Source organism: Pagrus major, chromosome 7, assembly GCF_040436345.1.
Source record: "Pagrus major chromosome 7, Pma_NU_1.0".
Lineage (NCBI taxonomy): Eukaryota > Metazoa > Chordata > Actinopteri > Spariformes > Sparidae > Pagrus > Pagrus major.
The window spans coordinates 33,481,347-33,495,798 of record NC_133221.1 but is presented as its reverse complement, the minus strand read 5'-3'; the positions used below and the strand labels follow the sequence as shown (position 1 = coordinate 33,495,798).

Here is a 14,452-nt window from a genome sequence, read left to right as displayed (position 1 = left end):
CCACATTTACCCACTTCTGATGTGTGTTTGGGATCACTGTCCTGTTGGAACACCCAACTGCACCCAAGACCCAATCTTTTACAGGTGATCTTGGGTTTTCCTGAAGAATTTGGAGATAATCCTCCTTCTTCATTATTCCATTTACTTTCTTTAGAGCAGCAGATCCACTGGTATTCTCAGGATATTTTTAATCACGATATTGTGAAATTCGGTATATTGTTTACATATCGTTACAATAGTTAGATATTCCAGAGTGCCATGATCCGGATTATCTTTTTTTAACTCATGGTAACTCTTTGTTTAACATTACAACACTACGAACTGTGGGTAAATCCCTCAGTCAAAGTCTGCAGAAATGCTGACTTACACAAAGGGGCCAGAAAGGGCTCAAAAGTCTGCAGGGGAGCCCTCATTCATTTGTTGGGACCTCATCAGCATATTGCAAACAATAGAGAGGCCTGTAAGGAAAACCAGAAGCCTAACTACAGGGCCCTCTCAAACTAGCAGAGCTTCAGAACTAAGGAACTGTGCCAATGCCCCAACGGTCCAGTAAATTGCATTTAGGTGCAATATCTGTCCCAAATTTAAACCCCCGCTCCCCATTGGGCCAAAATTGCCGCAACCAAGGCAACCTCCGGCAAAGTGACCATGACCTCACTGAAGGCTTAAGTGCCGCGGAGCCCCACTGCCCGATGCCTTCCAAGGTAACGTGTTGCTGTGAAGAAGCTCCTACTTTGAGTTCTCAAACTGCTCCAGCAGTTACCGTAAGGGTGTGTTTTGCTAAAAATGTTTGAATTTACTTTGACCTAGGCCACAGTTCCTAACTCGCGGGACGAGACAGTGTGTAACTGCTCCGCGCCATCCTGTGTGTATCCAAAAGTGTACATGAGGCCAACAGTGTTGTAACCATTAACTTTGTTCAAATCCTGCGCGTTCACTCAATTGACTACCTTTGGCCTAATGCACCCACGTCCGCCATTTTAAATTCATAGGTAATCTGATTCATCAATGCCATTTTGAATTCACGCCCAAACGTGACACTCCAAAATCCCGACCGCCATTTTTTAATTTGTGCCCAAACGGTACTTCCCCAAATCAACACACACACACACACACACACACACACACACACACACACACACACACACACACACACACACACTCACTCATAGGGTACTTTCTTGTTAGTAACACAGATGTTCCCTTTTGCACATCACACTCCCTGACTTTCCCTTCAAAAGCAACTCTAATGCTCCCTTAGACTTATTATGAAAAGCAGTCATGCATGATGAAGAATGCTTCGCAATTCAGCTTGTTATGATGGACATCAGTCAGTGTGTCTCACCTGCTTTGACTTCAAATGGCAGGTCAAACTCTCGGAGGGCATCTTTCCTCAGAGGGAGGTTCTCCAGCTCCACTGCACCTGAGGAATGACAGGAAACAGACAAACACACTCTGTGTCAAGCTTGGCCTGCTTCACCTTCCAAACAAGTGATGATGATTTTAATTAAACCAATTAAAAATTGGTTGCAGTTTCTCAATGATTTTGTCATCGAAAGGACCACAGCGCTGGTTTAAATCACAGCTCGTACAATAACATATTTATTTGCCAGTTTATTTGGTTTACCTAGCTAAGACTAATGCAGTCAAATACAACAGTCCTTCGATAAACCTGCTGGACCATAACTTCTAATGTTTTTGTTGAAACTATTTTAGAGGTGTTGATTCAACTTTATGATCATAAGACATTTGTGGTGTTGATAATTCTACTTTTAATGTTATTTATTAACAGCCATTTTGTCTCTTTCCATCATTGTATTTTTAGTTTCTGTTTGTGTCTTTCTAAATATAAACATCCATTCTGTCAATGTACAAACTCAAATACTCCACAATATCATATGACATAACACATACACTGACTTCACATTTGCTACTGATGCTACCTATAGTGACAAGACCCAATCAGAAACTTCAGCGAACATGGGCGTCTGCATCATTGTTTACAGAAAATTTTTGTCTCTGCTCATCCAGATTTAATATTGACATCAGAGTTTCTGAATATCTCCATCATGGAAAGAGTTGTGTTAGTTAATTAGTGACCTAGAACACTGTTAACATGTGTACGAAAGGCCAAAACGCAAAGAAACAAACGTTCACTTTTATCTGGTGGAGACGTTGCAAGCCAGAGAAGGGCAGCACGCATACATATATCTAGATGTCTTCTATTATATTTATTATTATAGCACTTGCTGGATGAGCAGGAACAGCTAAATGTAGCAGTTTACATAAAATATTTTATTTTTACTTTTTAATATATATCTTATTCATTCTATTTTACATTTTATTTTCCACTTTCATAAGGTCAGGTCAGGAGATATACAAATAACATGATGAGAGACAGACATTCCTTGCTGTATAGATCATAGGGATGTAATGATGCCAAAAACTCTTGGTGCGACATAATTATGATATATAGTTGTGGGCGGCTATAGCTCAGAAGGTCGCTGGTTCAAATCCCCAGCTCTCCCGACTGCATGTCGAAGTATCCTTGAGCAAGTAACTGAATCCCAAATTGCTGCCTCTGCCATCAATGTATGTGTGTGAATGTGACAAGTGTTGTAAAGTGCTTTGAGTGGTCAGTAGACTGGAAAAGCGCTATAGAAATATATCAACTGTATATATATATACATATATACATATATATATATATACATATATATATATATATATATATACATATATACATATATATATACATATATATATATACATATATATATATATATATATATATATACATATATACATATATATATACATATATACATATATATATACATATATATATACATATATACATATATATATACATATATATATATACATATATATACATATATATATACATATATATATATATATACATACATATATATATATATATATATATATACATACATATATATACATACATATATATACATATATATATATATACATATATATATACATACATATATATATATATACATATATATATTTATTGCAATATTTAAAAAAAAAAGAACGAAGATAAACTGAATAACAGTTTGACTTCTGACACTTTCATTTACCTTCTGAATCCCCAAACTTTCTCACTATTTCCAGGTTCATGTGACAATATTAGAACCCTTGAACAATATTTTTTAATAATAAATGTGATGTATAGAGCATTTATTACTCATATATACAATTTATTTTTACTTTTTACCTGAGGTACTTCTGCTTTCCTTTTATAATAAAATAAAATTAGCCGGCCATGACCTTTGCATGTGTAAAGAGTAGCCATTAGACTATGTACAACTACAAAACAATACTGCAGCCAGCAGCAATCCCTCCCTCAAGTTGTACAGCGGGAGTACCTGGGCACCCAGAGAGGCGTGACTTGGGAGGACAGCCTATAACAGGCACTTGGCCAAGGGGCCCATCGTTCTTCCTCCCTCTTGTTGTCCAGCAGACTACCATAGTTTAGTTCTTTGTTGTTGTTGTTGACAGTGTATGCACAGTGGGGTCCCAAAGTCTGAGACCACATTAAAAATGTCTAATATTGTCACATAAACCTGGAAATATCCAGAAAGTTTGAGGATTCAGAAGGTAAATGAAAGTGTCTGAAGTCAAACTGTTATTCTAAGCAAAGAGGGTCTTTCTCAGCATTAAATTAGCAAACACTAAAGGCCCTGACACCCCAGGCTGATGGATGACATTGTCAGGGCCATCAGTGAGCATTTGTGGATCTACCCAGTGTGGTGCGTCCCGCACTAGAAGTCAACTGATGGTGGATATTTAAAGGCCAATATAATATTGATAGTTCGGAGAAGGAAAAAGTCGATAGCCGATTAATCGGATAATAGAGTTACTTTAGAGATGTGCAGGACACAGTCTTTAATTAAAGTTGAAAAGCTAGCAGTAGCTGTCTGTTTGATATGATGACACAAGACATCTGTAAATGTGTGATTTAGTGGATTACATCATTGGAATCTGCTCTGTTTACAATGGATGATGAGCTGTTCTGTGGCTGAACTGGCCAGGATTACTTCTGTTGTGGTCCTGTTAACATTGTTAAATGCCACTCTTACAGACCATTAATGTTTGTGTATATTCCTGGGGCAAGGAGGATCCTCAAGTGTGCAAGTTAAATTCATGAATGGATGGATAGTTACGTGGCTGGATTATTTGGAAGAGAGAACGCCACATTGGTAAATTCAATATGAAGTAAATAGAACATTAACAGAATGGTTTCTGTTCCTGCCTGCCTGGCTGCCTTCAGTGTCCTGTCCCTACCGTGGACAAGGTGATGGTGCTGCATTATGTAATCGAGACTAGATAAACTGAAAACAGGTCAGATGAGAGGTCTGGCTACGGGACCACAAAGATTTAATATTAGCCCGTATTTTCTAACGCTATCGCCAGAGTAATGCATGGAAGGTACGTCATGGAGTGGAGAAATACTTTATGAAAAAAATATCTCTGTTAGTCTCTTAGTCTATATTGAAAAATGTGACATTAATTAAAGTCTGTCATGCATGTGTGGCTGCTGCATGTCTGACGTTAACGTACAGCAGTTACCTGTCTGTGTCAGTTTGTTTACTTTAGATTAAGAGGGAGATTAAGATTATATTAATGAGAATGGTGTCAAAAATGCTGCTTAATGATAGCAATGGTTTGTATTCGGCAGAGAGGTATTTTCTTTCACGTAAGCGGACAAGCCAGCGGTGTGTTCAATTGAAGCTTTCTTAGAGTTAACAGCTAGTTATTTGATGTCAGTTTAGTGTGTCAAGGCCTTAAAGGTCTCTAATGGGGCAGTGCATGGAACGCCAACGCTTTACAGAAACTGGATCAGTTGTATCCAAGGCACGATCTGGCAGAGCCCAAGTGAGCACACCATCAAAACATCAATACATCAAGCTTAGTTCACTGAGAGATATAGAAGCAACTTCATCACAGATACATAATTTACTTAATACTCCAGTCAGTCCTGTCAGAAGAAGACTCTTGTAGTGTCTCAGACGATGAGGAGCAGTTTCTAAACCACTTCTCGGGAAACAAGGACAAACACTTGAGGTGGGCTAAGAAATGCCAGAATTTCACAGTGGATGATGAAACAAGTCCATTAACTGATGAATCACAGTGATAGATTAGTGTCAGTAACAGAAGGGTGTATGTAACAGGCTGGACACACTGGCTGCTTGTGTAGTGCATGGCACCTGCGTTGCTGAGCTGCTGCTGCTCAATCACGTGTGTGTGTCCACAGCAAAGCTCATGCCTGCCCTATCTGTTTACACAGAGTTTGCATTTGATAATTATCAATAAAAATGATGAAGTGATTTTCCTTTACCCCCGTTGAAAGAGTGAGAAAGCGGGAGGGGAAAAGAGAGGGAGAGAAAGAAGAAGAGAGTGAACAGGAAAAAAACTGCCCTTCACATGTTAGGTGTACTCTCTTCATGTCTGTGACATATTCTACAGATAGACATTAGAACTGTATACCACTGGCAGATTGTTGATTTAACCGTCCACAGTTCGTTTTCAGGTCTATTTCTGCCAAGAACTGCACGCATGTCGCGGTAAAAATAGGCGAGACTACAAATCTCTAGACAAAAGGCTGCTGCAGCCTCGATTGACATGCACATTCATACTGCAGCAGGATAATGAGCCCAAACACACCTCAAAGCTTTGACACAACTACTGAAGACCAAAGAAGACCAAACAGTCCTCACTGTCATGGACTGTCCTCCACAGTCATCTGACCTCAACCCCTTTCAACATTTATGGGGCACTTGAAGACTGAGAAAGCCAAGCATGCTGTGACATCACAAGAAGCTTTGTGGAAAACTGTCAAATCATGCTGGGATAAGGTGAGTAAGCAGGTTCTACACTTATTTGTGGAGTCCATGCCAGCTCGAGTGCATGCTGTCATTAAAGCATGATCTTCAAATCTTTTCTGTCAAATTGTTAAGCTGATTGTATAATTTGTAATGAAAAGGTAGCATTACATTCTCATCTTACTGGTACTCTGACAATGCCTCAGTGGTCATCATAATTGTGGAAAACATTTAGGGTAAGCCATCCAACATTAGATACTAGAGCTGGGACTATATGATGAACAACGAATGTGAACATGAACATATCAGGTCAAACGTACCCTCCTGCAATTTATAAAGTGAGTTAGTAAGTTGTACAACCCATTTATATCAATCAGAGTAGACTAAATAACAGAAAAGCCTCTTTGAATAATGCTCTTTGTGGTGCACTCATCAGCACCACAACTTTAAAAATGATAATGAAGTTGAATCAGTTCATCTAAATAAAACTGAACATTAGAACCTTCACGAACTGAGGATTTAACAGAGCAGACAGAGCTGTTGTATCACACTGCATTAGTTTCTGCTGTGACCTAATAACCTGGAAATGTAGTGCATAATGTGAAAATAGATGCATCTGTATTTACCTTTGAGAAGGGCGATGGAGAGCTGATCTGTGTTCAAGATGCTGACATATTTCCCCAGGTATGTGTTTAGCACCCAGGCAACAAGGCCCTCCAACATCCTGGTGGCTCAGGGATGGTGAGAGATACTCCAAGATGTGGGAGGATATTGTGACAATGAAATCACGGCCCTCTTGGTTGTAGCCCTCACAGGGGAGGTATTCAATGTCTAATAAACACAGGACACACATTTTATTCATCGAATGACGTAGAGTGGTTTCATTAAGGTAGTTAAATTCTGTCTTCCTTTGGCAAATGCATTCTGTTCTCCTGAAGATCAAGGGCAAGGATTTACCTGCAACTAACAGATACCTGATCACAAATACTAGCTGTGCATTTGGAGTCCATTCTTTAAAGGAACATGATGTATAAATTGTAATTTTGTGTGGTTCGGCACCCCCCACAGTTCCTGAGTGTAACACCACTGTGGTCAATACAAATCCCAGGTGTTTAACAGTTTGTCAGATGTAATGTAGGTGCTAACTGCAAACAGAACTCATGACAACATAACAATGTTATGTGTTTAAAACTTGTATGTTGAAGTTAATATGTATGTACCGCTGTGATCCTCCCCTCTCACTGAAGTTACATAGAGCAGAAACAAGTGACAGAGACACCATTCACCCTGTTACAACACACTGTACCACAACATAACTGAAGCTGTTGGTTTCAGGTAAAAACGTTACAACATGTTGCTTTAATCAAGCATGCTTCCATATGACTCTAAATGTTGTTGGTTTTTTTTAAATAAAATAAATAAATTCAGCATACAAGGCATAAATCTTTGCAAAACTCCAGTCCAGTTCTATATGTGCCAGTGTCTTAATGGGGTCATTCCATACCAACTCACCTGGTACCTGGTCCCTCCAAGTGCATGTCATGAATTTACTCAAAATAATTCATGTAAACTTGTATTTTACATTCAAATAAGTAAGATTAAAGGACAAAGACCCTGACACTTTCAAAAATTAATCTGTCCACTAGTTTTTACTTTCTTGCCATCACATGTCTGTGTAGTGTTTGAAGAGTTCTACCTGTTTTTAGATTAAGAAGTTATTTGGTCCTGCACAAAAATGAGTGACAGATATTTTGACTATAGATCTTCCCAAGAAGGACTAATTTAATAACCTCAAACCTTTTGATGGTAAAGTGTTAATATTCATTGGCGATATATAAAATATGTTTTGTCAAAACATTATCTCAAATCTTAATTTGCAACAACTTTGCGACACCAGACTGGAACAGTGAACTGAGGTCGTGCTGTCAATGACAGTTAGCTAACTTTATAGTTCCTTACAAAATGAAAGGAGTGACCGTGTCTAATCTCACGCTCCGTGGCTTACCCGAGGCTGCCTGCACTTATCCCACGTTGGCAGGGTGACAGTAACTTTAACATATTCAACTTAAGTTAGTTTGCTGTTGGCAAAGCGGTCCATGTCGATGCCAGCCTAATACCACTATCAGTAGGTGGTCATGTCTCTTCCAAACCACTAAGGACAGGACTCCAGGGACAGTTAGCGTTACATACGCTGCGTAACAACCGTGGACCCCCAGGCTGACAATAGCTCAACTAGGACAATGTAAAAATGACAACAGACGGACTGAAAGGCAGACAGGACAAAACTCAGCGTGGTTGTGGTAACTAACAGAGCAAGGTTGTGGTCGAACTTAGCTAGCCACTTAGCTTAAACTGGCATGCGAAGGTTGAGTGTTCTCCGGCACAAACAGACAGTTGGTAATAAATCAGACTCAGACGTAACACTGACCGTGTTCGTTTTCATGGATAAACACAATTAATCCTCCCAGAATAAAGGGGTGATTGTTGTATTTCAAGACTTCAGAACTGCGCGTCGCTGCATCATAAATAAACACACTTCCGAATAGCCATTCGTGCTAATAGCATGAACTTCCAACACATACTTCCTGTCACGTGACGAAAACAAACCATTCCTCTCGTGTTGTGTTGATCACAAAACAGGGAAAACGCGAAATTTTACATCGAAATCAGAATTAAAATGTACTAATGTTAACTTTTTACCATCTAAACGTTGTATTGGCGCATAGAACTGTACGAGCTGAAAACACTGCTATGTAATGTGTTATTGATATTCACAAAAGTGAAGGTTGCGTATAGTTTTCTTATTGAGATACTTATCCGACGGGCATAACCTTTTCTCTAGCTGATAGCCGTGAGCTTATTTCGCTGATGTATTTATCATATTATGAAAACTTGTGTGAATAGTACCTCCAAATGGTAAATTATCGTCTGAATGATCTTGCTTTTGTTCACGGCCAAGCGCGGAACAAAACAGAGAGACCGTAAACGCAACACACTTGAGGCATGTGAAACCCAAGTTGTCGTTTTGTCCGCAGGGAGGCGCTGTTACACTGAGCCCTGCTGGAAACAGAGCGTTAGGGATCCAACTCAAACATTAGTCGAGACTTCCCTGTTGGAGGCGGTGAGTTTGGCACGTGGTGGAAGCTGTGAGCCGAGCTGGGACCCGGAAGGTGGAAGCAGTTTTGTTTGGCATAATCTGAGTTGTGACTGGATTAGAATGGGAAGACTGTCGGAGGATGAGGATTTGGAGACGGAGTGGGAAATGAGTGCGAGCAGGAAAGGTGGAGGAGGGAGAAGGGACAGCAGAAATAGTCAAAAAACGAGCATTAGAGGAAGATGAGGAAGGAAGAGATGTCAGGAAAAGTGATAATGATGGAATAATTTAAGATCATTCTTACATTTAACGTGGGCAGTGAGATATCATTGGTTAGTCCAATCACTCTAACAGCTGGATTGAGAAAGGTGATTGGGGAAATAGAGATGGCGAAGATATTACGTGATGGCAGTCTTTTGGTAAAATGCAAGAATACTGAGCAGAGAAATAAAACAATGAAACTACAATCAGTATGTAAAAAAGAAATAGTGGAAAAAAGATAGTTGGGGAGAGGAGAGGAACTAGGGGAGTGATAACTTGAATCCCTGTTGGAGAAAACCTGGAGGAGCTCAGGAAAGTGCTGAAAGGAGGAACGGTCACAGGAATTAGACGGCTCCAGGCCTTTAGGAATGGAGAAAAAGTTAATAGTGAATCTGTTCTATTACAGTTCAAGGATGAGGTGCTTCCTGGGAAAATGATGGTAGGATACATGAGTTTTAGCATAAGAGAATATGTTCCTCCTCCACTAAGATGCTATAAATGTCAGCGATATGGTCATACCGCTAATGTATGCAAAGGGAAACAGAGATGCGTTGTCAGGAAGCAGGCAGTAGAAGTTCAACAAGTAAAATCAGAGTGGAAAGTGACATATGCAGAGGCTGTGCAGATATGTAACAATGAAAGAAGAGAAGAAGGAGTCAACCAAAGCAACCATGAAACAAGCGTGGCTTCAGGGCAGGCACAAAAGGACAATACAGGAGTGCCAGTGGACAGATTAGTGCTATTCTTAGTTTACATCATCAACTGTTCAGAGCAAGCAAAAACCAAGACAGAGAAAATCAAAATCATAGTTAAGGCAGCAGCTAAATTCCTTAACATGAAAGATTTATCATGGGAAAAAATACAGGCTGACCTTAGCCACGGAGAAGGGACCTTGGAGGCAGCTTCGCAAATCATAACATAATGTTGATACTTCAATGGAACACCAGGAGTCTGATAGCGAATGGACAGGAGTTTAAAGGATATATTGATAATTTAGAAAGTAAACCAGACATCATATGCATTCAGGAAACATGGCTCAAATCAACTCTGGATTTCATTATTAAGGGGTATACTGTTATACACAAAGATAGAAACAATGGTAATGGAGGAAGATGTGCAATATTTATTAAAGAAGGTATAAATTATAGACAGTTAGATACAATACAAGAGTTAGAGGTAATAGTTATTGAAATATGGAGTAAGAATGGTAGTATGAAAAAAGTAAATTTTTATAACCCATGCAAAAAGTTAGAAAAAGGAAAACTAGAGTTAATATTGGAACACTGGAGAGGTAATATCATCTGGTGTGGGGTTTTTAATGCACATAGCACAGTGTGGGGGGAAGATTTAAATGGAGAGGTTTTAGAGTAACTAATAGATGAGAAGGAATTGGTGTGTTTAAATGATGGAGCAGGCACAAGGGTTAATTTGGGGAAGGGTACAGAGTCAGCAGTAGACCTTACTTTGGTATCACAGTCACTGGTCGTGAAGAGTTATTGGGAAGTATTTAAAGGAAGCACTATAGGGAGTGATCACTATCCAATATTCATAGGTGTTGGAGTTGAAAGGGAGATGAAACAGGACGAGAGAGAAGGAAGATGGAAATTTGAAGAAGCAAACTGGAACAAGTATAGAGTATTAGCTGAAGGAAAATTAAAAGAGATCAATATAGACCAGACAATTGAAGATGTCAATGCAGAAATAAGCTGTATTATTTTAGGAGCAGCAAAGGAGTCAATACCAAAAAGAAGTGGGAATAAAAGGAAAAGGATAGTTCCATGGTGGACACAAGAATGCACTAAAGAAATTAAAAATAGAAATAAGGCGTTTAAAGTCTTGAAAACACATAATTTTCAGAATTTAATTGAATATAGAAGGAAGCAGGAAGTAGTTAGAAAGAAAGTAAAGGATGTTAAAAGGAACTTTTGGAGGAAGTATTGTGATTCACTAGGAAGAACTACACCATTAGACCGAGTATGGGGTATGATTAAGAGAATGTCTGGAAATAGGAAAGAGTATGGTTATCCTGTAATGAAAGATGGAGGGAAAATAATAATAGAAGTAAGGATAAAGCGGAAGTACTAGCAAGGACCTTTGTGAAGGTACATAGTAATGAAAATTTGAATAATGAGGAAAAGAGACAGAGGGAGACAACAATAGGGAAAAATGTAGAGGCACTACAGGATGTTAGGGAGGATGGAAGTACCATAAATATGAAATTTACAATAGGAGAGCTAAATAGTGTTTTAAGGAAATCTGGGAAGACAACACCAGGGAAACCCCAAATAAATTATTGTATGCTAAAAAACTTAAGCGGAAGGAGTAAGAATATATAGTGAAGACTATATAATAAGATATGGGAAGTGGGGTATCTGCCAAAACAATGGAAAGAATCAGTTATTGTCCCTATATGTAAGCCAGGTAAAAAAATCCAAGTTTAACAAAGTTATAGACCTATTGCTTTAACTTCACATGTAGGGAAACCTATGGAAAAAATGATAAATGAAGATTAAGGTATTATCTAGAGACCAATGAGCTTACTGAAGGATTACCAGAGTGGATTCAGAAAGGAAAGAAGTACAATATATCCGGCATCATGTTTAGAAAATGAAATTAGAAAAGCCCAGATTAATAAATAAAGTTTAATTGCTGTATTTTTTTATGTTGAGAAGGCGTATGACATGATCAAATTATATCAGATGGGAATAAAAGGGAAAATGTATAATTGGATTAAAAACTTAAAAACGGATAAGTTGATAACAGTACGAATGGGGAAAGAGTATAGTAACAAGTATTTAGTGGAAAATGGAACTCCTCAAGGAAGTATAGTTAGTCCAGTGCTGTTTTCAGTTATGATTAATGAAGTGTTTAGCAGTGTAGATAGGTCTATTGGTGTCGCATTATTTGCAGATGATGGAGTCATGTGGAAAAGGGGAAGGAATATAGAGTATATGATTAGGAAAATGCAAGAGGCAATAGGGAAAATAGAGTGTTGGGCACTGGAGTGGGGCTTTAGATTTTCAGTGGCAAAGACAAAGGTAGTCTGTTTCACAAAAAGGAAAATTCAGGATCAGATTCAACTTAAAATGTATGGAGAAAATTTAGAGAGAGTAGAATGTTTCAAATATCTAGGTATCTAGTTCGACAAGAATCTTACTTGGAAAATTCATATAGGGAAAATTGTTGGAAAATGTAAAAATTTACTGACTGTTGTTAGATGTTTGAGGGGTAAAGAGTGGGGAGCAAATAGAGTGTCTCTGAAAGCTGTTTACATTGGGCTAATCAGGGCAGTTCTTGACTATGGCTGCACAATTTACCAGTCTGCTTCAAAAACTTTAATAAAAAAAATGGATACAATTCAATATCAGGCCTTGAGACTCTGCTGTGGTGCTATTAAAACAACCACAGTGTCAGCCTTACAAGTGGAGATGAATGAAATGCCATTAGAAATTAAAGCTGCAAGCAGCGATGAACGGGCCCTCGCAGGCCACGCGGGTCGGGCCGTGCTGCTGTCGAGGCGTGCTCCTTACCCGGACCCATTGCCCCGTTATTGTGCGCGCATGTCTTAACTCATAGCCAAAAAGCGGTTATGTGTTGATAATAGCGCCACCTGCTGGTGATTTTTGGTGTGTGAGTTACAGATGCCAGTCTATACCGGCCCAATCAGTTTCATATCCATAAGTGTTATGGTGTGGGCACAGTGCCAATTATAAAATGAAACTGCCACCAGAGCGCCACCTAGTGTCAGATCGGTAACACCTTCGTCAGCTATCCTCAGGAGGCCATTGGCAATCAGTGTACCAAGTTTCGTGTTAAGTCGACCAACTGACGTCAAGATATAAAATACTTCAATTTAAATAGCGCCACCTAGTGGTCATGGGCCAAGATTTTGCACAGAGCCTTAGGGGCTCATGGGGAAGTAGTGTCCTGAGTTTCATGTCATTTGGACACACCAATGTGGAGATATGCAACACTTCCTGTTTTGACCCGAATCCACAGGAAGTTGTTATTTAATAACTTGAGTATTCTTTGGCGTATCAAAATTCTTTTAATAACTTTTTGTCAGAAGGGTCCACTGATGCTGTGTGCAAAGTTTGGTGAAAATCGGTGAAATTGCCTGGGAGGAGTTCGAAAAAGTAGGTTTGTGACATTTCGCGAGCTAGCGAAAAAAAACGCTAGGCGCAAATGGGCGTGGCCTATATCAGGAGATTCAGCAAGATTCACTGAACGTGTGGATATAAGGTTTTTGAATGTGCGACAAAGTATGTGGGAGTTATTAGGCAAAAATGGTTTGTGTTGATAATAGCGCCACCTGCTGGTCATTTTTGGTGTGTGAGTTACAGGGGCCAGTCTATACCACCCCTATGAATTTCATATCCATAAGTGTTATGGTGTGGGCACAGTGCCAAATATAAAATGAAACTGCCACCAGAGCGCCACCTAGTGTCAGATCACTAACCCCTTTGTCAGCTGTCATCAGGAGGGCAGTGGCAATGAGTGTAACAAGTTTTGTGTTCATCCGACCAACCGATGTCGAGATATAAAATACTTCAATTTAAATAGCGCCACCTAGTTGTCATCGGCCACAATTTCGCACAGAGCCTTTGGGCCTCATGAGCAAGTAGTATCCTGAGTTTCACGTCATTTGGACAAACCAATGTGGAGATATGCAACACTTCCTGGTTGGAACGAAATCTGCAGGAAGTTGTTTTTTAATAACTTGAGTATTTTTTTGAATATCAAAATTCTTTTGATAACTTTTTGTCAGGAGGGTCCACAGATGCTGTGTGCAAAGTTTGGTGCGAATCGGTGAAATTGCCTTGGAGGAGTTCGAAAAAGTAGGTTTGCGACATTTTGCGAGCTAGTGAAAAAAACGCAAAGCATAAATGGGCGTGGCCTATATCAAGAGATTCAGCACAATTCACTGAACGCGTGGATATAAGGTTTTCGAAGGTGCGACAAAGTATGTGGGAGTTATTAGCCAAAACGCACTTTCCTTGATAATAGCGCCACCTAGTGGTGCACATTCACAACAACAACAGATTATAAAATTTTTCGCCAAGCCTAATGACTTTGCCAAATAAAATCGAGTTTTCATTCACATTCAGGCAGTGAAAAATGCGATCATTTTGGACGAAGGAATAAAATAATAATAATAATAATAATAATTAAAGCTGCAAGCAGCGATGAACGGGCCCTCGCAGGCCACGCGGGTCGGGGCGTGCTGCCGTCGGGGCGT

General features: G+C 39.3%; 1 protein-coding gene across 1 annotated transcript in view; it reads right to left on the bottom strand.

Moving 5' to 3' along the window:
- Nucleotides 1-8,393, bottom strand: part of vps13d (vacuolar protein sorting 13 homolog D) — a 134,786-nt gene extending 126,393 nt beyond the window's left edge. The window contains exons 1-3 of the mRNA XM_073470564.1: nucleotides 8,287-8,393; nucleotides 6,485-6,689; nucleotides 1,346-1,423 (exon numbers count right to left, since the gene is read on the bottom strand). Coding sequence (XP_073326665.1) covers nucleotides 1,346-1,423; nucleotides 6,485-6,581 — 175 coding nt within the window. The 5' untranslated portion in view covers nucleotides 6,582-6,689; nucleotides 8,287-8,393. The remainder of the gene's footprint in view (nucleotides 1-1,345; nucleotides 1,424-6,484; nucleotides 6,690-8,286) is intronic.
- Between the last annotated feature and the right edge of the window lie 6,059 nt (nucleotides 8,394-14,452).